Below are 26,560 nucleotides of genomic sequence, written 5' to 3' on the forward strand. Positions count from 1 at the left end.
ATTTAGAGGGAATTGAATAGGCAACCCTCACTGGCTAAGTCTAAACTGCTAGACCATGTATCAGCAGAGATGTGCTCTTGGTGAAGGACTCCCACAATCCTGGTTCTACTTTTCCACAAGACTGTTTAAATTTACCATAGTCAGCCTTAAGACCATCAATTAAGGGTTTAGAGTAACACGTAACTATAATTTGAAGACTTCAGAAGTCAATGGCTTTGAAAGAATCAAAGTTAGATTCATGAGTGGAGCGATAGCACTGAGGAACTAGGAAAATGCCCCATTTAAACCAGTCAATAGCTAAGCATGCCCCATTTAAACCAGTCTACAGCTAGGCATGCCCCCATTTAAACCAGTCAATAGCTAGGCATGCCCCCATTTAAACCAGTCAATAGCTAGGCATGCCCCATTTAAACCAGTCTACAGCTATGCATGCCCCCATTTAAACCAGTCAATAGCTAGGCATGCCCCCATTTAAACCAGTCAATAGCTAGGCATGCCCCCATTTAAACCAGTCAATAGCTAGGCATGCCCCCATTTAAACCAGTCCAGCATGCCCCACCAGTCTACAGCTAGGCATGCCCCCATTTAAACCAGTCTACAGCTAGGCATGCCCCCATTTAAACCAGTCAATAGCTAGGCATGCCCCCATTTAAACCAGTCAATAGCTAGGCATGCCCCATTTAAACCAGTCTACAGCTAGGCATGCCCCCATTTAAACCAGTCAATAGCTAGGCATGCCCCCATTTAAACCAGTCAATAGCTAGGCATGCCCCCATTTAAACCAGTCAATAGCTAGGCATGCCCCCATTTAAACCAGTCAATAGCTAGGCATGCCCCATTTAAACCAGTCTACAGCTAGGCATGCCCCCATTTAAACCAGTCTACAGCTAGGCATGCCCCCATTTAAACCAGTCAATAGCTAGGCATGCCCCCATTTAAACCAGTCAATAGCTAGGCATGCCCCCATTTAAACCAGTCAATAGCTAGGCATGCCCCCATTTAAACCAGTCAATAGCTAGGCATGCCCCCATTTAAACCAGTCAATAGCTAGGCATGCCCCATTTAAACCAGGCAATAGCTAGGCATGCCCCCATTTAAACCAGTCAATAGCTAGGCATGCCCCCATTTAAACCAGTCAATAGCTAGGCATGCCCCCATTTAAACCAGTCAATAGCTAGGCATGCCCCATTTAAACCAGTCAATAGCTAGGCATGCCCCCATTTAAACCAGTTAAAACAAAATGAGGGATGGTTCGTCTCAAGTACTGTTAGGCAGAGTGGACTTGTGGGATAGCATATCTTATAATAAAACATTTTTTTTAAAGCGCAAAGAGTCAGGTACAGATATGTCCATAGAGATGATACCACCACAACCTGGCATGGTGACAAGTGGTGACAGGTCCATTTGCTGATGCCTCAAGGATTTGACAGTAGTGATAAAGCACTACGATGTTGTGGATTCTGGAGAAAAAAAGAAAAAAAAACTGTGCATTTCCATTATTTAATTCAATTGTTTTACCAGAAATATTTAATTTATCTTATATAAGTAGATGTAACGATAGCTAATCTAGCCATCTGGTAAAATGTGCAACATGAGGGATTAAAGAAAATAATTATGGAAGGATCACGACTTGTTAAACGGGTGAAATCAATGTAACACTCTTCCCCTTCGCCGCTTAAGAACAGGCCTGAGCTCAACACACACTGAAACCTATGGCCTCAGTCTGCAACAGTTGCAGCTGGTGGCTGTGGCTGGCTGACTCCCCAAACAGCCGCGAATGGGGTAGGAAAAAGGAGGGCTGGAGATCTGGGGGTGAAGGGGGGGGGGGGCTCTGGGGGCTGCAGGGGACAAGGGTTTGGGTGGGGGGACTGGAGTCCCTGTGTCTCATGGAACATGATCTCCTTTGTGTTAAGGGGAGGGGAAAGGGGAGGTCCCGGCTCACGACTTGATTACTACGAGACGAAAAGACTGCCTTACCTCTAATAGAAAGAGAGTAAGAGAGTGAGAGTGAGAGAGACAAAGAGAGAGAGAGAGAGAGCAACAGAGAGAGAGAGTGAGAGACAGAGAGGGAGAGAGAGAGAGAGAGAGAGAGAGACAGAGAGAAAAGCCAAAAAGGAGGGGGGCTCTGTAGAAAAACAGACTAAGGGGCTGCTGTGGTAGAGGTGACAGACTCGGTGTTAAGACTATGACAGAGCTGGAGGAAACATGTTCAGGTGTTCAGCTTTTATCAATGGACTCCAAACAAAAAGGTAACAAAGTCTGCATCTGTAGCATATGAATTAATTAAACTGCGGAAACCCTTGATAAAGTTTGGACACTTATACTGTGCTCATTAGGGACACGGTTACTAAAGAGGAACTTTAGAGTTCGGGCTACCTGCTGATTCTCCGGTGAATGAGCACGTCACTTATTGGTAGGCTTCAAAACAACATCCACTGCAGGGGAAACGTCTCTGACAGAAGATCGTGAGGAGGAGAGAGAGGAGGGGGGGGGGGACAAGAGAAAAATATCCATGGATTTTGTCATGACTTTATTCACAGAAGAGCCTTAAATCAAACCTTCACGAGGAAGGCAAGGGATTTAAAGGAGGAAAGAGAGAGAGAGAGAGAGAGAGAGAGAGAGAGAGAGAGAGAGAGTGGTGGAGATCAACGCATTTATCTGGTAAGGACCGGTGTTCCTAATTCTGCATGCTGCTGCACTTTTTTTATAACAGCTTTCAGTGGCAAAGCCTGCACTTAAAAGAGTGCATGTTTGAGTAGTAATTACATATTGGCTCGGTACCTTACAGCTGTGTTACCTTTTCAGAAGTGCCGCCAACTCCCCCTAATCTGGGTCCGTGTACTCTCACTGCGTATTACTTTACTATTCTCTGCTATATCATTTATTTTGGGGTGATGATTTAGAGACAAAACTACAGATAAATTGTATGATTCTGAATGAATGGTGGAACGCAACAATCAAAACGATGCGTTAGCAGATTATTACCAAACCCGCCGTAATCCCAAATTACAGATTTTTTGTTGTTGTTGTTGAATTTACTATAGCAGTGTATAATCTGTAATCCATTTTTACCTGCGATCACGGTTGCTATTTGCTCCTCAAGTTCTAGGAGAATAGCTTTTAGTACAGTCATTTGACTCATTACGGCGAAGTCACAAGGTAAGGGCTCGGAAACCAACAGGACATGACTAAAAAGTATATCGTTTAGTCATACCACGAGTCAACTACCACTAAACCCAGTCCTTCTGATCAAGTCAACTACCACTTAACCCAGTCCTTCTGATCAAGTCAACTACCACTTAACCCAGTCCTTCTGATCAAGTCAAATACCACTAAACCCAGTCCTTCTGATAAAGTCAACTACCACTTAACCCAGTCCTTCTGATCAAGTCAACTACCACTTAACCCAGTCCTTCTGATCAAGTCAAATACCACTTAACCCAGTCCTTCTGATCAAGTCAACTACCACTTAACCCAGTCCTTCTGATCAAGTCAACTACCACTTAACCCAGTCCTTCTGATCAAGTCAAATACCACTAAACCCAGTCCTTCTGATCAAGTCAACTACCACTTAACCCAGTCCTTCTGATCAAGTCAACTACCACTTAACCCAGTCCTTCTGATCAAGTCAACTACCACTTAACCCAGTCCTTCTGATCAAGTCAACTACCACTTAACCCAGTCCTTCTGATCAAGTCAAATACCACTTAACCCGGTCCTTCTGATCAAGTCAACTACCACTTAACCCAGTCCTTCTGATCAAGTCAACTACCACTTCACCCAGTCCTTCTGATCAAGTCAAATACCACTAAACCCAGTCCTTCTGATCAAGTCAAATACCACTAAACCCAGTCCTTCTGATCAAGTCAAATACCACTAAACCCAGTCCTTCTGATCAAGTCAAATACCACTTCACCCAGTCCTTCTGATCAAGTCAAATACCACTTAACCCAGTCCTTCTGATGGACAGGAGTCCGGTGGTTAACAGAGGCGGTTAGCTGTGGTTAGATGCTTTAGAAGAAGAGACGCTGTCGTCTGTTTTTCTTGTTGTGGTGCAGACGAGCCAGTCTCTCATCCCCGGCTGCTGGGGCTCCTTTCTTGCCATGCTGTGTGTGTGTGTGTGTGTGTATGTGTATGTGTGTATGTATATGTGTGTGTGTGTTTGGCCTGACCCTAGTTGACAGCACCCTAATAACAAGGAGTCAGGGTAGTAGTCTGGCTGATAACAGACACTCCAACCTTCTTCTTCGACGTGGGTTGGGCTACTAGTTTCCCCAATGCTCTCATAAGAGCATGTCTACGAGTCTCGAAGGGACACTATGAAGAGGGATGGGTGGAACGGGTTCTGCAGAGCACTGTCCTGTTTGGATCAAAGTGGGGTCGCTAGGTTTGCATTGGCGTGTGTGTGTTGAACGTATGAGGAAATGAGAGCCTGTAGCGTTGTGAGCATGACACTGAGGCATCAAGTTATTTATTTACACGAACGCACCAACAAAACAGAGAATGGGAAAAATGGCTAATTGACTGTTACATCATAATATCTTGCTAAGGGAAAACTCCCTTGTCGAATTCCACTGAGGTCTTTTTGCATGATTTCCTCTCGTACTTACCGGGGAGAGGGGGGGGGGGGGGGTTGGCACAGCAAACCCCCATCTTTAATGATGCACTGTGGCCGAGTAAAAACATAAAATGCTTTCAAGAGCCCAGAAAAACTCAAGCTCAACTAGAAACACAAAATGTCAATGTTTTTTTCCATTGTAAAAAAAAAGATGTGCCAGAGTCATGAATGTGAAAGCTCTGGTGTGGTTTGGGTGAGACCCTGACAGATCTTTTGGAACACGTTTAACAGACAGGTCGAGCGAAAGAGGTCGGAGGGTGGTAGTCATAAAACCACTAGGTATCAGCATGCCTCAGTTCGGCTGGTGTCTAGTCAAACCTGGCTAGCCGAACTGAACGAGTGTGCTCGCATACTCCCTTAAAACACATTTGCTTAATTGTTTATATTTTTTATGGCAATAGTACTGTTTATCCGTTTTGAGAAGCCTTAGCCAGTATACACTTCCTCAAAATAGTCAGTATTAATCTAAGGTCATTTAAGAAATCTGTCATTCATGTTGGTATTTTTGCCGAAGAGATCTTAGTCACGCAATTTTACATCAAACATTTGGTGCAGTATTTTTTTCATGAAGAAATGTGCATGAAAATGAGTCTTATTCAATGCCAAAAAAAGACTATTGAAGAATCCATACTGTTGACCAATCACTGACGAAGGGGCGTAGACTTCGGTTACGAACATCGGCTTGCCTCCAGGAAAAAAAGAAAATGTGCCTGAACAGCAGAAAAAAAAAAAAAACTCACCGAAGTCTAAAAACAAACAAAAACATTTTCACAAAATGTCATAACATATTCACAAAATGTCATAACATATTCACAAAAACACTACTGGACTGTTATGTCTGGGAAGCATGCGGACAACTTTAGGGGCTCTCCTTGTTATCATTGACAAGTTAGAGGGTTAGGTAGAGGGCAAAATAAATATAACATGCTAACAAGGTTGCGGCCGAGAGGAAGAGGTGAAGTAAGAGGATTTACTATGCCCAAAATCTGTCCGTGTGAGATAAACCCTTTTTGTGTACTGAGGTCTATCAGAGAGTGTTGAATCACGTGAGGCTTAATTGATTGAATATACGTTTTGTATTGTTTTAGGCTGTTACAACCCTAACACTGATAAGTGGATGCACATGTGTATTTCGTCAACTGAGAAAGACAGCTTGTTCACACGTGTATCTGCCCTCTCATTGGCTAGAATGGTTCCACCTGATCTCACCCGCCTTCAATCATTGAGGACATGCATTTCCACTGTTCGAGCGGTCACTCGGCTATCTTTAATATAATTAGATAATCTTTGGTAGAGGGCAGAGTAAATATAGCCTGTTCAACAGAATAGGGATTGATGAAGTTAGCAACAGGGTTGAAGTGGCAGGTATTGTAAATGGAGCATAACAGGTGTAGGTCGCTTAACGCTCAACGAGTTAAAAAAGGCTTTGTTCAATTTCAATACACCTTCAAAGCTGAAGGTCATGGTGATTTAATGCATCGTGAAATATTTACTCACTCTACAAAATATAAATGTGAACTGTTTCCACGTACATATGCTATTTTTCACTCGTGTTATTTTGCGTTAAACGTTTGCGTGAGTGAACAGTGTCCGTTGTGATATCTGATCTCTAGTCATTTCCTCTAGCTGCTAGACAAGGGTCCCTCTGATGGCCACAAAATGATAACAACCTACTTAAAATACACACAGCAGGTAACGACCCACACACACAGCAGGTAACGACCCACACACACAGCAGGCAACGACCCACACACACAGCAGGTAACGACCCACACACACAGCAGGTAACGACCCACACACAGCAGGTAACGACCCACACACACAGCAGGTAACGACCCACACACACAGCAGGTAACGACCCACACACACAGCAGGTAACGACCCACACACAGCAGGTAACGACCCACACACACAGCAGGTCAACGACCCACACACAGCAGGTAACGACCCACACACAGCAGGTCAACGACCCACACACACAGCAGGCAACGACCCACACACAGCAGGTAACGACCCACACACAGCAGGTAACGACCCACACACACAGCAGGTCAACGACCCACACACAGCAGGTAACGACCCACACACAGCAGGTAACGACCCACACACACAGCAGGAAACGACCCACACACAGCAGGTAACGACCCACACACAGCAGGTAACGACCCACACACACAGCAGGCAACGACCCACACACACAGCAGGTCAACGACCTACACACACAGCAGGTCAACGACCCACACACACAGCAGGCAACAACCCACACACACAGCAGGTCAACGACCCACACACACAGCAGGCAACGACCCACACACACAGCAGGCAACGACCCACGCACACAGCAGGCAACGACCCACACACACAGCAGGCAACGACCCACACACACAGCAGGCAATGACCCACACACACAGCAGGTCAACGACCCACACACACAGCAGGTCAACGACCCACACACACAGCAGGCAACGACCCACACATACAGAAGGTAAAAGAACAATTGTGTTCTGCAGTGAAGTAATTCCTATCCCGCTGGAAGGGGAGTCAGACGAGGGTAAGGCTTCACCATACCTGGCCGAGGACACACGCACACGTTGCATTATCTCGGGAGAAGGTACTCACAATTTAGAATGCAATTTTTTTAAACTATGCATGTAACCATGGCCACAACCAACTGTTGTAATTGGTCAAAAGCAATAAAACAACAAACACTTTCCATTAAAGTCTAATTGTGTCACACAACAATGCAAACTTACATTGAAGCAAAGCTTATAGACATTTTTAATTGGCCAAAGGCCCCCTATAGAAATTCCAGCTACAGCAGGCTAATAAAAGGCTGCTAAAATGGAAAAGAGTGAGGTCACACTTAAAAGCAATGGCATGGCCATTTTGATATGCCTTGCTATGCGAGGTTCAAGTCAAATCAGGGACAGGTGGGTGCAGGTGGGTTGGGGGGACATTTCCAAAGTAACAAGGCTGAAAAGCATCACCTGTATTTATGAGAACGTGTACAAGGTGTCACTCATGAATGAGACCACGCCCAGCAAAATGACAGCAATGGAGTCAAAACTTCCCAATCCAGTCTCAAATCAAAATTTCCCCTAACCCGGGGAAAAGAAAGTCACCTATCCCAAAAAACACATTTATTTTATTTGACCTTTATTTAACTAGGCAAGTCAGTTAAGAACTAATTCTTATTTTCAATGACGGCCTAGGAACGGTGGGTTAACCGCCTGTTCAGGGGCAGAACGACAGATTTGTACCTTGTCAGCTCCGGGATTTGAACTTGCACTCTAACCACAAGGCTACCCTGCCGCCCCAACAATGACCAACAGTGTGTGGACACCTGCTCGTTGAACATCTCATTCCAAAATCATGGGCATTAATATGGAGTTGGTCCCCCCCTCCGCCCCCCCCCCCCTTTGCTGCAGGGACTTGTTTCCATTCAGCGACAAGAGCGTTAATGAGGTCGGGCACTGATGTTGGGCGATTAGTCCTGGCTCGCAGTCGGCGTTCCAATTCATCCCAAAAGTAATCGCATACTTTTGTATATATAAAAAGAAAATGGGGAAAGGGATACCTAATCAGCTGTACAACTGAATGCCTTTAACTGAAATGTGTCTCCCTCCCCTCTGGATCAGAGAGGTGCAGGAGGGGGGGGGGGGGGGGCTGCCTTAATCGACATCCATGTATTCGGCGACCGGGGAACAGTGGGTTAACTGCCTTGTTCAGGGTCAGAACGACAGATTTTTACCATGTCAGCTCGGGGATTCGATCCAGCAACCTTTCGGTTAATAGTCCAACACTAACGGAATGTAGCTAGGCTCCATCGGTTACTAGTCTCCATGCCAACCGGTAGTTGATCTTAACACAGAGACATTCCTTCTAAACACCCTTGGCAGGATATATAGAGCTATTTGGATAATTACTCCAAGTAATAATGGATATTTTGATGCCAGAGGTAGATAAGAGGCTCCAGGAGACATGGGATTTCAATGCATGCGAGTGTTTATTCTCTGATGCGAAGCAGACGTTGAGGTGGTAGAACACAATCCTCACCTTCCATTAGTGCATCCTCAACCAAAACACCTTCCAATAAACCCTAACCGAACCTTAATCTCTAATCTGTAATCCAGCGCCACCAAGGACCAGGTGTTAAATACAAGGTAAGGGATTATTAGTATTATTGACTCTTGTCAATTCAGTCTGCTTTCCAAATAGGACATTTTGTTCATGCTACACCTGCTTTGGATGACTAGATTAGCAGAATAAATATTTGGGGGGGGGGATTGACAATAATGATAGATAATTGCGTCACAGCTCTTGCCAGGGCAATAATTGACGTGACCAGAAGATCTTTTAGATTCGTCATCATCCGTCTGTGGCGAATAATGTCGTCTAAACCTGTCGTAGTTTGACAGGTTCTCTATTCAGATGAAGCAAAACGCCTTCCAATAAACCCACTGGTTTAGATTTCTCAGTTCAAAATGGGATTCATCAGGCCGGGTAGAACACCTGAGATAGCTGACCGGGAATGTGCGATAGTGGTGGAACGTAAACCTCCTTGTGTTGGTTACTGTTTCTATGCAGAGGGTGCCAATGGAAATTAGACAACCGTATTTTACGAGCAGGGCATGGCTTTAGTGGAGTGCTTTCACTAAAACTTCTCAAAACTGACTGTGTACTTACTGGGACAATACAGAGCGACTGTCTTTTGCTTCAATATACATTTCTACACTGAATGTCTGTTGTCAATGAATGTTGTTGGGAGAGGAACAGACTTGATTATTTTTCTCCTCTTCTCTCTTATTTTTCAAAAAACAGAGACCATTCTTGTAAGGGTGCTACGGTCTGCAGTATGATTCTCCCTGTGGTTTTTCCTCTGGTGCTGCTGCTGGTCTGTGGGCCGGGCTCCACACTGCAGGCGGAGGCCGAGGAGTTGGAGAGCATAGATGAGGTTCTGGAGCGGGAGTTCCTCTTCGCCGGACGCACCAAGCGTGCTGCGTCCGCTGACGCCTCCTCGCAAGTAGACAAGTGCTCCTACACTTTTATCGTCCCCCAGCAGAAGCAAACCGGCGCCATCTGCGTTAACTCCAAGGAGCCCGACAGCCTCCTAGAGAACCGGGTCAACAAACAGGAGCTGGAGCTACTGAACGGCGAGCTTCAGAAGCAGCGGCGACAGATGGAGTCGCTGCAGCAGCTGGTGGAGGTGGACGGCGGCATCGTCAACGAGGTCAAGCTCCTGCGCAAGGAGAGCCGCAACATGAACGCTCGCGTCACGCAACTCTACATGCAGCTGCTACACGAGATCATCCGCAAGCGCGACAACGCCCTGGAGGTGTCTCAGCTGGAGAATCGCGTGCTCAACCACACCTCTGAGATGGGTCGGCTGGCTTCGCGCTACCGTGACCTGGAACACAAGTACCAGCACTTATCCGCCCTCGCCGGCAACCAGAGCGCCGTCATCGTGCAGTTGGAGCAGCATTGCCGCCGAGGGGGCCACTCGTACGGGGGAGAGAGAGAAAGGTCTCGTCCTGTTCGCCCTCAGCCCCCCGTGGTGCCACAGCAACCTACGCAGCAGAGGCCGGTAGCGCCACCAGTGGCTAGTAAACCCTACCATCCACCCACATATACCCGCAGCAACCAGATCACCAATGAAATCCAGAGCGACCAGAACTCCAAAGCGTTGCCACCTCCGCTGCCCACCATGCCCAGTGGCACTCACCAGCCATCCACAACAAACAAGCCCTCAGGTGTGTACCTTCCCCGGCACTCACCAGCCATCCACAACAAACAAGCCCTCAGGTGAGTACCTTCCCCGGCACTAACCAGCCATCCACAACAAACAAGCCCTCAGGTGAGTACCTTCCCCGGCACTCACCAGCCATCCACAACAAACAAGCCCTCAGGTGAGTATCTTCCCCGGCACTAACCAGCCATCCATCACAAACAAGCCCTCAGGTGAGTACCTTCCCCGGCACTAACCAGCCATCCACCACAAACAAGCCCTCAGGTGAGTATCTTCCCCGGCACTCACCAGCCATCCACCACAAACAAGCCCTCAGGTGAGTACCTTCCCCGGCACTAACCAGCCATCCACCACAAACAAGCCCTCAGGTGAGTACCTTCCCCGGCACTAACCAGCCATCCACCACAAACAAGCCCTCAGGTGAGTACCTTCCCCGGCACTCACCAGCCATCCACCACAAACAAGCCCTCAGGTGAGTACCTTCCCCGGCACTCACCAGCCATCCACAACAAACAAGCCCTCAGGTGAGTACCTTCCCCGGCACTCACCAGCCATCCACCACAAACAAGCCCTCAGGTGAGTACCTTCCCCGGCACTCACCAGCCATCCACCACAAACAAGCCCTCAGGTGAGTACCTTCCCCTTCTGACCCCCCCCCCCCCCTTCTCTCCCTCTACGGTGTCATTAATGAGGTTAAACAGTAGCAGTAACTCAACTTGTCCGAGAAGTCAGTAAACTCAAGAAAAGTTTATTCAGTTATAATCTTCAAAAGGGAGCTCGTGCCAAGGCCTGTACACCATGTCCATGTGACCATAGCCTTACACTATGTCCATGTGACCATAGCGATGTGTCAATCCGAAAGGGAGACTGTATGAACAGCACACTCCAAGGTAAAAAACTTCTCCTCTCGATGAGGTTTCACAGCAGATTTATGGAAATAATAGTTTCATGAAGCTTTTCTTAAGTGTCTGCCTCCAACTAAAGAGTTCCTACATTCCAAAGAAAATACACTTTGCTCAGTCACAGAAGCATAAGAGAGGTACATTTATCCCATCCTGCTGTGACACAGAACAAATCACTTTCACTCCTCACAAATCCTCGAGACAGGGGGGAAAAAGCTGACAGGCATACACAGCGAGACTCTGGAAAGGGTCTTGGCTAGCAGCCCATCTAAACACACCTCAACAATATTTACTTGAGCCGTGCATTGTCCCGAAGCAGCCCGTATGTCTCAATACACTGTAGACTTAAAAATGGGATTAGGCTGAGAAGAGTAATGAGTCTGACATTTCCTCGGGAAAAGAATACAGGCATAAATTAACAGGCAAAACAAATACAAATAAAATGCAAAGTTGATCCTAAACAGGGAAACAAACTCTTCCTTGTGACTACTCATCCCAATCCAGGATCTGAAGATCGCGGCGTCTGAACCATGATTTCTTAGGGCTGGATAACCATATTTTTTAAAGTGAACAGAAGGATCCCATGGTGGTGATGCAGAGAGCAGAACCACACACACAAATCCACTGACTGCTGAGGGTTAGGAGCATGCAGAGCATTGTCTCAGTGCAAAAAAAGGCCTCAAATCAACCCTGAGTTGTTTTTTTGACAACCAGGAGACACTGTACAGATGATTGAATTCAAAATGGTGGCAGCATTCCCACATGGCTTTCAGATCATCTCGGTAGCTTCTGTTTGACAGGTACTGGCGGAGTGTCTCCAACGCCTGAAAATGGGACAAATTGGCTTAACACCATTTTAAAAAATTATAATTTTTAAACAACTTGCAAACAAATGTGAGCACACAAACACATATTTTCAGCATCTACTTAGGAATGAAATGTGTTGGGATGGTGCTTTTCATCACTACGTAGAAGCCGTGGGGCATTCAAGAGTATGTTGAGTGTTCGATTGGTAGTATGCAACAGGTGAGTAAGTCTGCCGCAAGGTCAGGACTAATACTTAGAGAGGAAAAGAAAATGTTTGATCGAGAAAATGATCGTTTTGAGGCAGCAACATTTTTTTTTTTTTTAAATGCACCTACAGCAGAATTGCTGTCATATTCCAGCAACACCCTTCACTCAACAGAATCTGCTAACACAACTTAAAAACACCCTCTCAGTACCCTCTCAGTCCATGCAAAACAGTAAATTACATACATCCACACCTCTGTGGTGTATCATTTGTCAGGCTCTGGGATATTTTACACCTCTGTGGAAAGTATAATTTGTCAGGCTCTGGGATATCTTAGCCTCTGTGGAAAGTATAATTTGTCAGGCTCTGGGATATCTTAGCCTCTGTGGAAAGTAGATCCCTGGGGATCATAAAAGCCAGACCAGTATTAGATAGGGGCTGGTTTTCATAGAAGCCAGACCAGTATTAGACAGGGGCTGGTTTTCATAGAAGCCAGACCAGTATTAGATAGTGGCTGGTTTTCATAGAAGCCAGACCAGTATTAGATAGTGGCTGGTTTTCATAGAAGCCAGACCAGTATTAGATAGTGGCTGGTTTTCATAGAAGCCAGACCAGTATTATATAGTGGCTGGTTTTCATAGAAGCCAGACCAGTATTAGATAGTGGCTGGTTTTCATAGAAGCCAGACCAGTATTAGATAGGGGCTGGTTTTCATAGAAGCCAGACCAGTATTCGATAGTAGCTGGTTTTCATAGAAGCCAGACCAGTATTCGATAGTGGCTGGTTTTCATAGAAGCCAGACCAGTATTAGATAGTAGCTGGTTTTCATAGAAGCCAGACCAGTATTAGACAGGGGCTGGTTTTCATAGAAGCCAGACCAGTATTAGACAGGGGCTGGTTTTCATAGAAGCCAGACCAGTATTCGATAGTGGCTGGTTTTCATAGAAGCCAGACCAGTATTAGATAGTGGCTGGTTTTCATAGAAGCCAGACCAGTATTAGATAGTGGCTGGTTTTCATAGAAGCCAGACCAGTATTAGATAGGGGCTGGTTTTCATAGAAGCCAGACCAGTATTAGATAGGGGCTGGTTTTCATAGAAGCCAGACCAGTATTAGATAGGGGCTGGTTTTCATAGAAGCCAGACCAGTATTAGATAGGGGCTGGTTTTCATAGAAGCCAGACCAGTATTAGATAGGGGCTGGTTTTCATAGAAGCCAGACCAGTATTAGATAGGGGCTGGTTTTCATAGAAGCCAGACCAGTATTAGATAGGGGCTGGTTTTCATAGAAGCCAGACCAGTATTAGACAGGGGCTGGTTTTCATAGAAGCCAGACCAGTATTAGATAGTGGCTGGTTTTCATAGAAGCCAGACCAGTATTAGATAGGGGCTGGTTTTAATATAGGAAAAGAGACCCTGGTGTACCCCTCCCTGCCTGCAGACCCCCCTCTCCAGATAGCATATGAACACATTATTAACCAGGACAAAACCATTTAGGATTACAGTAAATTATCTTTAAAAATGTAACATTTTCTCTCAACCTCATGGTAACATTTGTAGTATAGCATGAGATTAGCTATAAAACTGAAATAAATAAAAACTTGCCTTGTGGGAATTTTGGGGGTAATTGCAGGAAGTTAGTGGTTTTCCCCTAAAAAGGGGGGCCTTGCAAAACTGCGGTACGCCACTGAAAAAAAAGGTGAAGTAACTGCAGTTCCATGAGCCTCCTGGAGTTGATCGACAACAAGCTGGGAGCGAGAGACTGCTTAGGGGATATCAAATGCAGACATATGCCTGCATTTAGGGTCCCCCCCCCCCCCCCCTCCACACACACACAGTAGTCCTTACAGCCTTCAGTTTCTGTCCGACCAGGAGTTCTCCACAGTGGGCATTAAATCAGTAGAGAGAGGAGAAGAAAGTAAAGCGGAAGCATCAGCTCATAAATACAGGAGCAGATCTGTATGCTAGGAACCAGAGTGTATCCGCAAGGGCCTTGGGGGAAAGCGAAAGAGAAGACAAATTAGATTTGTCTGGCCCATTTTCATTGGCAGTAGGTGACAGTGAGCTTCCCGCAAAGCTCGACTACAGCTTGAATTACCTCAGGCCTTTTTTAAATGTTCCCCGTGTTCTCCTAAACAGTGGAGAGACCGCTCTAATAGTGGCTACATCGTGATTTACACTGATTGGTCAAAAGTGTGAAATAAACCCCGCCCTTTAACAGTAGCAACACCTGGCCTTTCAGCCTATCAGTTCCTGCTAGAGAACGTAGAGAACGTTGAGAACGTAGAGAACATAGAGAACGTAGAGAACGTTGAGAACCTAGAGAACGTTGAGAACCTAGAGAACGTAGAGAACGTAGAGAACGTTGAGAACGTAGAGAACGATGCCGGGCGTCCCCATCAGACTAAGCATCAGATGCACATCAATCCACAAGGTGCACAAGCATAAGCACACCAAGGCTTGATAAATAGTGCATAAACAATTGTAAAGCATGAATTGCATGTCGAAATATATATCCATGGAAAAATATAACAATAGTTATTTGTTTAGATAGAGTCATGGGTATGTTTTGTATAATTCTACAATTTTTTGATAATTCCAGCCAATGACACCACATCAACATTCTAACAGTCTAATTAATACATACATATATGCTTTCGGAAGAATAATCAGTTGGTTGTGTTTATAAAGGTCGTAGGTAACATTAGAATACTAAAAAAACAAAGTACATAATAGCATGTTCATTAGTTTATGTTACTCTAGGCTGTACCTAAAAAAAGATATATATTTTTTTAAACCCACTAGTTCCAAGTCAATCACAATGTATTTAAAATAAAACAGAATAGCATATTTGACGTTTATTATTTAACTAGTCTTTGCTTGGGCCTCCCAAGTGGTGCAGTGGTCTAAGACACTACATTCGCCGTTGCTAGCTATGCCACTAGAGATCCTGGTTCGAGGACAGGCTCTGTCGCAGCCGGCCGCAACTGGGAGACCCATGGGGCAGTGCACAATTGTCCCAGCGTCGTCCGGGTTAGGGGAGGGATTGACCGGCAAGGATGTTCTTCTCCCATCGTGCTCTAGCGACTCCTGTGGCGGGCCGGGCGCAATGCACGCTGACACAGTCGCCAGGTGAAGAGTGTTTCCTCCGACACATTGGTGTGGCCGGCTTCTGGGTTAAGCGGGCATTGTGTCAAGAAGCAGTGCGGCTTGGTTGGGTCATGTTTCAGAGGACGCATGGCTCTCGACCTTCGCATCTAAAGAGTCCGTACGGATGTTGCAGCGACGAGACAATACTACCTACCCTTTGGATAATTAATAACGAAATTGGGGGTGAAAGTAAAAACATTTTTTTATAATAAATTAAAATATATAGTATTTTCTTAGCATCCAGAGCAATGCTGCCGCATGAGTGGCCATGCGCTGAACCCATGAACCAGTGGCCATGCGCTGAACCCATGAACCAGTGGCCATGCGCTGAACCCATGAACGAGTGGCCATGCGCTGAACCCATGAACGAGTGGCCATGCGCTGAACCAATGAACCAGTGGCCATGCGCTGAACCAATGAACCAGTGGCCATGCGCTGAACCCATGAACCAGTGGCCATGCGCTGAACCCATGAACGAGTGGCCATGCGCTGAACCCATGAACCAGTGGTCATGCGCTGAACCCATGAACCAGTGGCCATGCGCTGAACCAATGAACCAGTGGCCATGCGCTGAACCAATGAACCAGTGGCCATGCGCTGAACCCATGAACCAGTGGCCATGCGCTGAACCCATGAACAGCGCAGATATTCTTGGAAAAAGTTACATTTGGAAATAGAGCTGCACCTCTTGAATGTTCGGACAACGTGTCATAGAACCTGCAGAATATGCTCTTTCTGATACTATAAAGAAATCGAAATATTTTACTTGCATGGCATGCTGAAGGAGGATTTGATAAAGTGATGCTCCTTTCTCTGCATCTGTCTACAAGATGCACAAATGGTACAACTGTTAATATTGTAATTCAGACTATTTATCAATGTAATTTAAATTTGAATTGTACCTTTATTTAACTAGGCAAGTCAGTTAAGAACAAATTCTTATTTTCAATGACGGCCTAGGAACATTGGGTTAACTGCCTGTTCAGGGGCAGAACAACAGATTTGTACCTTGTCAGCTCGGGGATTTGAACTTGCAACCTTCCGGTTACTAGTCCACCGCTCTAACCACTAGGCTACCCTGCCGCCCCAAAGCTTTGAACTAGTAATCTTGTCTTATTATGTGTGAAATAAATGTAGGTGTAGCTTAGCTGTAGCTTCAATGGGCCGGTTTCACAGGCCGACTGGAATCGTTTGCTTCCCAATGCTCATCAACTTGGATAGAGTCAAGGATATGTTTCGCATTATTCTAAAGGCCTACTGGAACATGTATGTTTTTGTTTCCCTTTAGAATAAATGTGATTATTAATAGAGTCATAGTAAATAAAACAGTATAACGTAAAAGAGAATGGTATCAACCCACAAGGAGCGTGGTCAAATTATTTATAAACATGAGCGCCAACACTGATAAAGAAGGATACCAAACTCAGACTATTGTTTTTCTAAATTAAATCAACAGTTTCACCCTCCATATCATTCAGTTGGGCCTAATTTAAACTAAATTGTGAAGTAACATGCACAATTATCACCCATTCAGTGAGGAGAGAGACTCATCAGCGCTTGGCTGGGTACCAACGTTCTAGAGCACATTGTCTTAGCGCCTGGCTGGGTATCAATGTCCTACAGCACATTGTCTTGGAGCCTGGCTGGGTACCAACATTCTAGAGCACATTCTCTTAGCGCCTGGCTGGGTACCAACATTCTAGAGCACATTGTCTTAGCGCCTGGCTGGGTACCAACATTCTAGAGCACATTGTCTTAGCGCCTGGCTGGGTGCCAATGTCCTACAGCACATTGTCTTAGCGCCTGGCTGGGTACCAACATTCTAGAGCACATTGTCTTAGCGCCTGGCTGGGTACCAACATTCTAGAGCACATTGTCTTAGCGCCTGGCTGGGTGCCAATGTCCTACAGCACATTGTCTTAGCGCCTGGCTGGGTACCAACATTCTAGAGCACATTGTCTTAGCGCCTGGCTGGGTGCCAATGTCCTACAGCACATTGTCTTAGCGCCTGGCTGGGTACCAACATTCTAGAGCACATTGTCTTAGCGCCTGGCTGGGTACCAACATTCTAGAGCACATCGTCTTAGCGCCTGGCTGGGTGCCAATGTCCTACAGCACATTGTCTTAGCGCCTGGCTGGGTACCAACGTTCTAGAGCACATTGTCTTAGCGCCTGGCTGGGTACCAACATTCTAGAGCACATCGTCTTAGCGCCTGGCTGGGTGCCAATGTCCTACAGCACATTGTCTTAGCGCCTGGCTGGGTACCAACGTTCTAGAGCACATTGTCTTAGCGCCTGGCTGGGTACCAACGTTCTAGAGCACATTGTCTTAGCGCCTGGCTGGGTACCAACATTCTAGAGCACATTGTCTTAGCGCCTGGCTGGGTACCAACATTCTAGAGCACATTGTCTTAACAGATTAAGGTAGAGGGAAAAATGTGAAAAAACCCCAGCTAAAAAGGCACCAAATTTCTTTTCTGTTTGTGATTTTTTTTTAAGCTGACAAATGAGCAACGTAAAATACAAACATTTAGTTAAAGTCAGGGAAGGAGCATGACTTAGCTTTTTTCAAAAGGGGCATTTTTTAAAATGATTTACAAAATGAAACATCAGTGGCAGTTGGCCTATGGCGGTTCTAGTGTTAAGGAGAGGGAGTGTGTTGGTTACGGTGATTTAGCTCACTGCCACCATGCCACACGTTGTATGTGGGCATCATTAGAAATAACTGCCTTGCGACAACACTCACAGGAGTTCTCTCAGTGCTCCCAGATGAGGCCGGGGGACACACACACACACACACACACACACAATTAGTGTTGTGATAGAAAATTCACAACTATTTGACTATGCCCAGATTACAATTTATAGTTCCAAGAAAGTCTCAGCTTGGCTGGGGATAATGCTCCTCTCTGATCCATTTTATTTTTTATTACAGACCTTACACCATTATGTGTGGTTCCCAGCACTCCTGTCCAATATGAATTGAACACTTAAAGTTGTTGAACACACGCCATCCGGCTAGACATGGAGTCATCATAAAAACAGCAATTGTCACTCAGGTTGAACCGGGAAAAAAATCCTAAACGGTCACTGAGAGCCAGCAGGAAATGATGTCGTAGGATAGCAATGTTTACATAAACACTGCTAACTAGTATACGGGTGGGAAGGGACAGTCTGACACCCAAAAAAAACAAGCGGAATATTTAAATACAAGGTCATGTCAATTACTGCAGTGGTCTACAGTGCCATTTTGGACATTTCTCATGTAAAATACATTTACCTCATGTGGAAACAAATCTTTACCAGGTTTGGTCAAATATTTCTTCCTGAAATGACGAGACGATAGTTTATCATAGACGTTTCCAGTGCACCTCAACATTAGAGGGTTTCCCCTTTAGTCAGCACTCTGGCAAAGTAAATCGGCGTCACCAGGATAAAGGAACATATGCCCAATAAAATGATATTAACAGCTGTGCTATTTCCAAGAGAAACTTTAGAGTACCTGATAATCTACAGGCTACTGTATGCCAGTAAAGCGCTACCTCTCTCCGCAGCCCTCATGCCAGTGTTGTTCTTGGCCTGCGTCAGCCTCCCGACAGCTGTGCCCCCCCCATCCCAAACTGCAGCCAAAGTCAATTCTAGGCCTTAAAACAGAGTTTTTCCCAGCAAGAAGAAGAAAAAAAACTTGGGAGCCCCAGGATTTCTAAAAGAACTGTGTAACCACAGAATAAGAAGCTATACCATAGAGATAGTCAGCTTAGTGGATGAGCAAATGGGAACCGGTTTCCAGGGTTATTAGAAGAGATTGAGCTCAGCTGGAGGGTTGAGAGAGTGGAGTAAGCTAGGCAACTTTTCCCAGCAATCTTTCGAATCAGGGTTCTGATAAACTAAAAGAAGGAAACCCAGGAGGGAGCACAATAGCTCCCTGGACCATGCTTGACCACATCATCCTATGGAAAACCTTTCCCCAGCTGTGTTTAACCACAAGCTTTCAACCCTTGAACCTTTTGTTCGCATGACTACTACTTACATCATGACCTCTTTTCGCAGGGCCTTTCAAGGACTGCCTTGCTGCTCTAGAGGAGGGTCACGCCACCAGTGGCATGTACCTGGTCAAGCCTGAGAACGCCAACCGGTTGATGCAGGTGTGGTGTGACCAGAGGCACGACCCCGGCGGCTGGACAGTCATTCAGAGACGCCAGGACGGCTCCGTCAACTTCTTCAGGAACTGGGACACCTACAAGGTAAAAGGTGGCCGTCTTGGGTAGAACAGTAGATTCCCTGTTTGATGCCCAGATAGGAAAAGCTGTTTTCACTGCCTGTTCTTTCTGAGGGATTGAATCAAGATAAACTAAAAGAGCACAACACAGCTCCACTAGGAGACGTCAACAAGGGGAGTTGCTTCCCTATAGAGAGGACAGGAAGTAAGCAATACATTCACTGCGCTGTGCCCACGGCTGTTAACACAGACCTATCTTTGTTATTGAGGTTGTAATGAATATCAGCCAGGTAGCCCCATCATACTATAGGCTAGTATCAGCCAGGTAGCCCCATCATAATATAGGCTAGTATCAGCCAGGTAGCCCCATCATACTATAGGCTAGTATCAGCCAGGTAGCTCCATCATATAGGCTAGTATCAGCCAGGTAGCCCCATCATACTATAGGATAGTATCAGCCAGGTAGCCCCATCATATAGGCTAGTATCAGCCAGGTAGCCCCATCATATAGGCTAGTATCAGCCAGGTAGCCCCATCATATAGGCTAGTATCAGCCAGGTAGCCCCATCATACTATAGGCTAGTATCAGCCAGGTAGCCCCATCATACTATAGGCTAGTATCAGCCAGGTAGCCCCATCATACTATAGGCTAGTATCAGCCAGGTAGCTCCATCATACTATAGGCTAGTATCAGCCAGGTAGCCCCATCATACTATAGGCTAGTATCAGCCAGGCAGCCCCATCATATAGGCTAGTACCAGCCAGGTAGCCCCATCATATAGTCTAGTATCAGCCAGGTAGCCCCATCATATAGGCTAGTATCAGCCAGGTAGCCCCATCATACTATAGGCTAGTATCAGCCAGGTAGCCCCATCATACTATAGGCTAGTATCAGCCAGGTAGCCCCATCATATAGGCTAGTATCAGCCAGGTAGCCCCATCATATAGGCTAGTATCAGCCAGGTAGCCCCATCATATAGGCTAGTATCAGCCAGGTAGCCCCATCATATAGGCTAGTATCAGCCAGGTAGCCCCATCATAATATAGGCTAGTATCAGCCAGGTAGCCCCATCATACTATAGGCTAGTATCAGCCAGGTAGCTCCATCATACTATAGGCTAGTACCAGCCAGGTAGCTCCATCATATAGGCTAGTATCAGCCAGGTAGCCCCATCATATAGGCTAGTATCAGCCAGGTAGCTCCATCATATAGGCTAGTATCAGCCAGGTAGCCCCATCATATAGGCTAGTATCAGCCAGGTAGCCCCATCATACTATAGGCTAGTATCAGCCAGGTAGCTCGATCATATAGGCTAGTATCAGCCAGGTAGCCCCATCATACTATAGGCTAGTATCAGCCAGGTAGCTCCATCATACTATAGGCTAGTATCAGCCAGGTAGCCCCATCATACTATAGGCTAGTATCAGCCAGGTAGCCCCATCATATAGGCTAGTATCAGCCAGGTAGCCAAATCATATAGGCTAGTATCAGCCAGGTAGCCCCATCATATAGGCTAGTATCAGCCAGGTAGCCCCATCATATAGGCTAGTATCAGCCAGGTAGCTCCATCATACTATAGGCTAGTATCAGCCAGGTAGCTCCATCATACTATAGGCTAGTATCAGCCAGGTAGCTCCATCATACTATAGGCTAGTATCAGCCAGGTAGCCCCATCATATAGTCTAGTATCAGCCAGGTAGCTCCATCATACTATTGGATAGTATCAGCCAGGTAGCTCCATCATACTATAGGCTAGTACTTCACTGCTCTTCATTGTTACTGATTTTATATAATAAACAGCAAAAGGTCATTTGAGTCCAGCGTTTGATTGGTCCACACACACTCCTCCTCTTGCATGGCCAAATGAAAAGCACATTGAAGAGAAACAGCTTCACTGGACATGAGCAACAGAACCAAACCAAGGCCAAGACGATCATGTGATCAAATACTGAGCAGAATTCCGGGAGATTGACTCTTTGAGGGGGTCACACTTGAATCATTGAATAAAGTGAGTCAGTATATATTCTCAGTTCCAACATTTCCATTTGATTGTGTCACCGTATCATCTCCCCAAAATAAAATCCGGAAAGTTCCAAAATGTCATTTGTTGAGTTTCTCAATTATTTGACCATTCGACAGAACAAAGCTTGTCAAACAGTCCACACAAGATATCACGATACGATATTAAAATTACGTTTCGATGGGAAGTTTTGTACAGCCAATTCAATGACCTAAGGTCCGATTATCCATGAAGTATAGTTTCCTCCATTTGCCACGGGTCTGAACCAGAATGTCCTCATCTTAAGAGCACAGAGCCAAACGTTTAGTGGCTAGAGATTCACATTCTGCAGCACCGAGGTCGGACTGGCCTATTTGGATAAATCCTACCTCCCCTTTAAAGTTGAGTCCAAGAACACAAGACATTTTCAAGCCCCCCACCACCCACTCTTCAATTCTGGCAACTATGAGCCTGTCACAAATGACAGGCTCATAGTTGGCAGGGTAATGTGCTCCCCTCCTGATTTAATCCATGTGTGGTTTAAAATGGGAGCCACAGTTCCAGACGCACAGAGACTTTAGGGGAGAGGACGTCTTAAACACATCCTGCTATTATGCCACCACTCTTTCTCTGACATTATACCAGTGTCACAAACATGCTTCCCTTCTGCCATCTTTGACAAACGGTGACTGGGAGATATACAAGTGCAGACTACATTGTGTGTGTTTTTTGGAGGGTGGACATTGGCATAGTGAATGTCAATGCCTTTGAACGTAGCATTTAGACTTATCTGCAGCATTGAAACATACCCCCACCCCCTCATCCCTCCCTCTCTCTCTCCCTCCCCTCATCCCTCCCTCTCCCCCTCTCATCCCTCTCTCTCCCCCCTCTCATCCCTCCCTCTCTCCCCCTCTCATCCCTCCCTCTCTCCCCCCCTCCCTCATCCCTCTCTCATCCCTCCCTCTCTCCCCCTCTCATCCCTCCCTCTCTCCCTCCTGCTTCTCCCCTCTCACAGCAAGGGTTTGGTAACATTGACAGTGAATACTGGCTGGGTCTTGAAAACATCTACTGGCTGACCAACCAGGGCAACTACAAGCTTCTGGTGATGCTGGAGGACTGGTCCGGTCGCAAGACCTTTGCCGAATACGCCAGCTTCCGTATTGAGGCAGAGGCAGACTTCTACAAACTAAGAGTGGGTCGCTACCATGGCAACGCCGGGGACTCCCTCACATGGCACAACGGCAAGCAGTTCACCACGCTGGACAGGGACCACGACGTGTATACAGGTGAGAATACACCCTTTGGTGATGGCTGCTATTACTCTAACCACTAGGCGGCAGGGTAGCCTAGTGGTTAGAGCGTTGGACTAGTAACCGAAAGGTTGCAAGTTCGAATCCCCGAGCTGACAAGGTACAAATCTGTCGTTCTGCCCCTGAACAGGCAGTTAAACCCACTGTTCCTAGGCAGTCATTGAAAATAAGAATTTGTTCTTAACTGACTTGCCTAGTAAAATAAAGGTAAAAAAAATAAAAAATAAAAATACTCAGAGAAATAGTCTACCAGACAGTGATTCATGGATACACAATAAACAACAGCATGACTGTGTGTCATACTTAGTCAGCTCAGACACTTTCGTCTTCTCATTCATTGACGTGGTCGAATCCAAAATCACTGTTAATCTCTGTTCTTCAGAAGTCCGCCCAATATCCCTGTTCATTTCTCAGTGTCTTCCGGCATTAATAGCGCTCTCGTTTTCCTTGCTTATTTTAAGTGCATTTCAGCACAAGTAGACACGAAAAGAGGTCGTTGACAGGTTATGCCGGTCTTAAGGCACGGACACACAGGTAGCGTTAGGACCTCTGAAAATAGTCTACATGTAGAAACGGGTGTTATTCAGGATGCGTTTTCTCTTTAAAGAGTCTCCTGTAAGCAAGAACAGAGAGCTGAAGACAGTTTTCGTGTCTTTATATTGACTTTTGAACTTTTGAAATTCTCCCCAATTTCTGGGTAGCAAATTGGAAGTTAAAGTCTTGTCCCATCGCTGCAGCTCCCGTACAGACTCGGGAGAGGCGAAGGTTGAAAGCCACGAGTCCTCCGAAACACGGCCCCCACCAAGCCGCACTGCTTCTTGACACACAGCTCGCTTAACCCGGAAGCCAGCCGCACCAATGTGTAGGAGGAAACACCGTACAGCTGCCGAGCGTGTCAGCGTGCATACGCCTGGAGGACAAGGACAAACCTTCCTCTAACCCAGACGACGCTGGGCCAATTGTGCGCCGCCTCATGGGTCTCTTGGTCACGGTCGGCTGCGACACAGCCCAGGATCGAACCCCTTAGACCACTGCATGTTTGGAGTCTCTCCACAGAGATCCTGCTTAGCACTGCTGCAGAAAACAATGAACAAAAAAACAGGCCACATATTCACAAAGCATCTCAGAGTAGCAGGGCTTTCTTCTGTAAAATAAAATGGGCTTAAGGTGGTCGGCGTGGCGTGGCAGGGTGTGTGTCGGGGGGGGGGGCGTGGCAGGAGGCACGGTTGGCCCGTTGGCGCTGCTGTATTTTTTGGGGAACTTTAGGCCATTTTTGCTTTTTTAAGCCAATTCCCTGCAATTCTAAAAATGTCTTCATGGGGTTGAGAGAAAATATTGCAGTTTTAAAGCTAATGTCCCGCAATTCTATACATTTTGCCATGGCTAATGCTGCGTTCTTTTGCTCAAACATAACAAAATCTATACTGCTAAATTCTCCCTAACCGTCTAGCTTTACTTTGGTGATTCTTAGTTCTCCAAGATTATTAATAAAAAATAAAAAAAAAAAAAAATATATATATATATAGGTCTATTACCTTTCTCTTATGTGGTTTTAGTCGTTTAAGTTGACAATGAAAGGTTGTTTTTTTTATCCCGTAAATGTATATAGAACATTGTTTGGATGCGGCCTGCCCAAGAATTACAGTAGCAGAAAAATCCCTGAGTAGGACTGCTGATCTAGGATCAGTTTTTCCTCTTTTCTAATGAATAAGATTATATGGACTGATCCCAGATCATAATGAATAAGATTATATGGACTGATCCTAGATCCTAATAAGATTATATGGACTGATCCTAGATCAGCCCTCTTACTCTCCAAATGCTTTGTGGATATGGGGCCAGGTTGCTATAGTGCTGCAAAACAACTCGGAGCCCGAGAATGAGGGCGAACAAGGAATATTGAAAAAATACCACCTATGGGGGACTTTGCCAAAGAGCATTAACCCGAGGGTTTGCACAGTGGGACAGACTGTACCAGTTTCTGATCCAACCTCATGGGCAGAGCTGTGTGAATTTGGGCAGCACATGTAGTCTTTTGAAAGCATGGTTATGAGGTATACATACTGTATGTTTCCGCTTTAAAGCAACTGTACTATTTAAGAAATGGAAAAGGGTTTGGTCAAATACGGAGATGAATTATATTTTTTAAACTAACTTTTTTTTTAAACATACATTTGACTCTACTTTGCATTGACTACAGCTGCATTGTTCTTTTTTTAGGTAACTGTGCCCATTACCAGAAGGGTGGCTGGTGGTATAACGCCTGCGCCCACTCCAACCTGAACGGCGTGTGGTACCGGGGCGGGCACTACCGCAGCCGATACCAGGACGGCGTCTACTGGGCCGAGTTCCGCGGGGCGCTTACTCCCTGAAGAAAGTGTCCATGATGATCCGACCCAACCCAAACACCTTCCACTAAGACCACCGTTTTTCCAAGAGCGAGAGAACCAACCGCAGGAAAACCTTGTTTTTTAAATTTTTGTAAACAGGCATTTTCTCCAACTTGACCTCTGTCCTGAGGTGCAATTCATTTCAGCTTCTGTCTTGGCTTTTTGTTTTCTTCTGATTCCTTTAATCGCTTTACATTCATAAATATATAGATATAGCATACAAGTGCAATGGCTGTCTTGTGTATGGCTCACAGGGACAGGGTGGTGTTCCCCCCCCCCCCCCCCACAGGTTTCAAAGCCCTCTTTGCAGGATTCCTCCAGCGTTCTATGGAGGCACAGGGCCACATGGTTTACCTTCTCGGAAGAACTACCAGGGTAGTCAAGTTCCCTCTGAGGAGCTTGCAAAAACAATTGCAACTACAAAGACAGGCCCTGTGCCTTTCGGACACAGACTTTGCACATATGCTTGCATGAATGCAGAAGTGATGGTGCAGCTTTTTGTTGTGTTGTTCTACAGTTGCTGACAAATGAAACCAAGAGAGAAGTTTGTATTACAGGTTTTTTTTTGTCATTGGTTGTGGGGAAAAAAAAGGGGGGAAATATTTTTGGGGATGTTTATTGTGGTTGTTAAATATACATACAGCACATCTCCATAAAGTTTATATTTGACCGTTTCGAGTCACTACTGTTATCTGGCTGTTATGCAATATTAGTAATGATGCTTTTAAGTTTTGTTTTTTTTCCACTTTGAGGAAACATGACACATGAATTCATATCTGGTGATCCTATCCAAAAACACTCACTGGAGAGAAAAAAAATGGTATTAGTTTGTTTTCTTTCCTAACATTTTAAGAATGTGTACAGGAAGTGACCCCAACTATTTTGAAAGAGGCATCTTTGCCTGCAGTAACAAGTGTCTATATTTTGGCCAAACTACTGAGCCAACAAAGAAGTTCATCCATTTCCACAGCAGAGCAGAGATTCGTGGCAACTTCAGCTTTTGCTCTGCTCAGCTACTGTGAGGAATTTCCTGTAAGGGAGGAGTGGCTGGCCGAGTGAGTGTCATGGGGTTTGAAGGGGAGGATGGAGAGGATGGAGAGAAAGGGGAGGTTGCGTGGAAAGGAGTCTTCATCGCTGTGTCCTAATGAACCATTAGGGAGAATGAGGTCAACCAAATCGATCTGACCTCCCTCCAGAGGTGTGTTGACACTGCGG

At 45.7% G+C, this 26,560-nt stretch overlaps 2 protein-coding genes across 3 annotated transcripts in view; one reads left to right on the plus strand and one right to left on the minus strand.

Annotated features, from left to right (window-relative positions):
* Nucleotides 1-26,560, minus strand: part of LOC115117730 (ras-specific guanine nucleotide-releasing factor RalGPS1-like) — a 311,343-nt gene that overhangs the window by 134,314 nt on the left and 150,469 nt on the right. The window lies entirely within an intron of this gene.
* On the plus strand, nucleotides 1,983-26,019 carry angptl2a (angiopoietin-like 2a). Its single transcript, XM_029646214.2, is given in 6 exon segments — nucleotides 1,983-2,661; nucleotides 9,440-10,368; nucleotides 19,477-19,670; nucleotides 22,661-22,931; nucleotides 25,176-25,307; nucleotides 25,310-26,019. Coding segments are annotated over 5 exon segments (1,557 nt in total). The 5' UTR covers nucleotides 1,983-2,661; nucleotides 9,440-9,473; the 3' UTR covers nucleotides 25,375-26,019.

This window comes from Oncorhynchus nerka, linkage group LG4 (genome assembly GCF_034236695.1).
Source record: "Oncorhynchus nerka isolate Pitt River linkage group LG4, Oner_Uvic_2.0, whole genome shotgun sequence".
NCBI lineage: Eukaryota > Metazoa > Chordata > Actinopteri > Salmoniformes > Salmonidae > Oncorhynchus > Oncorhynchus nerka.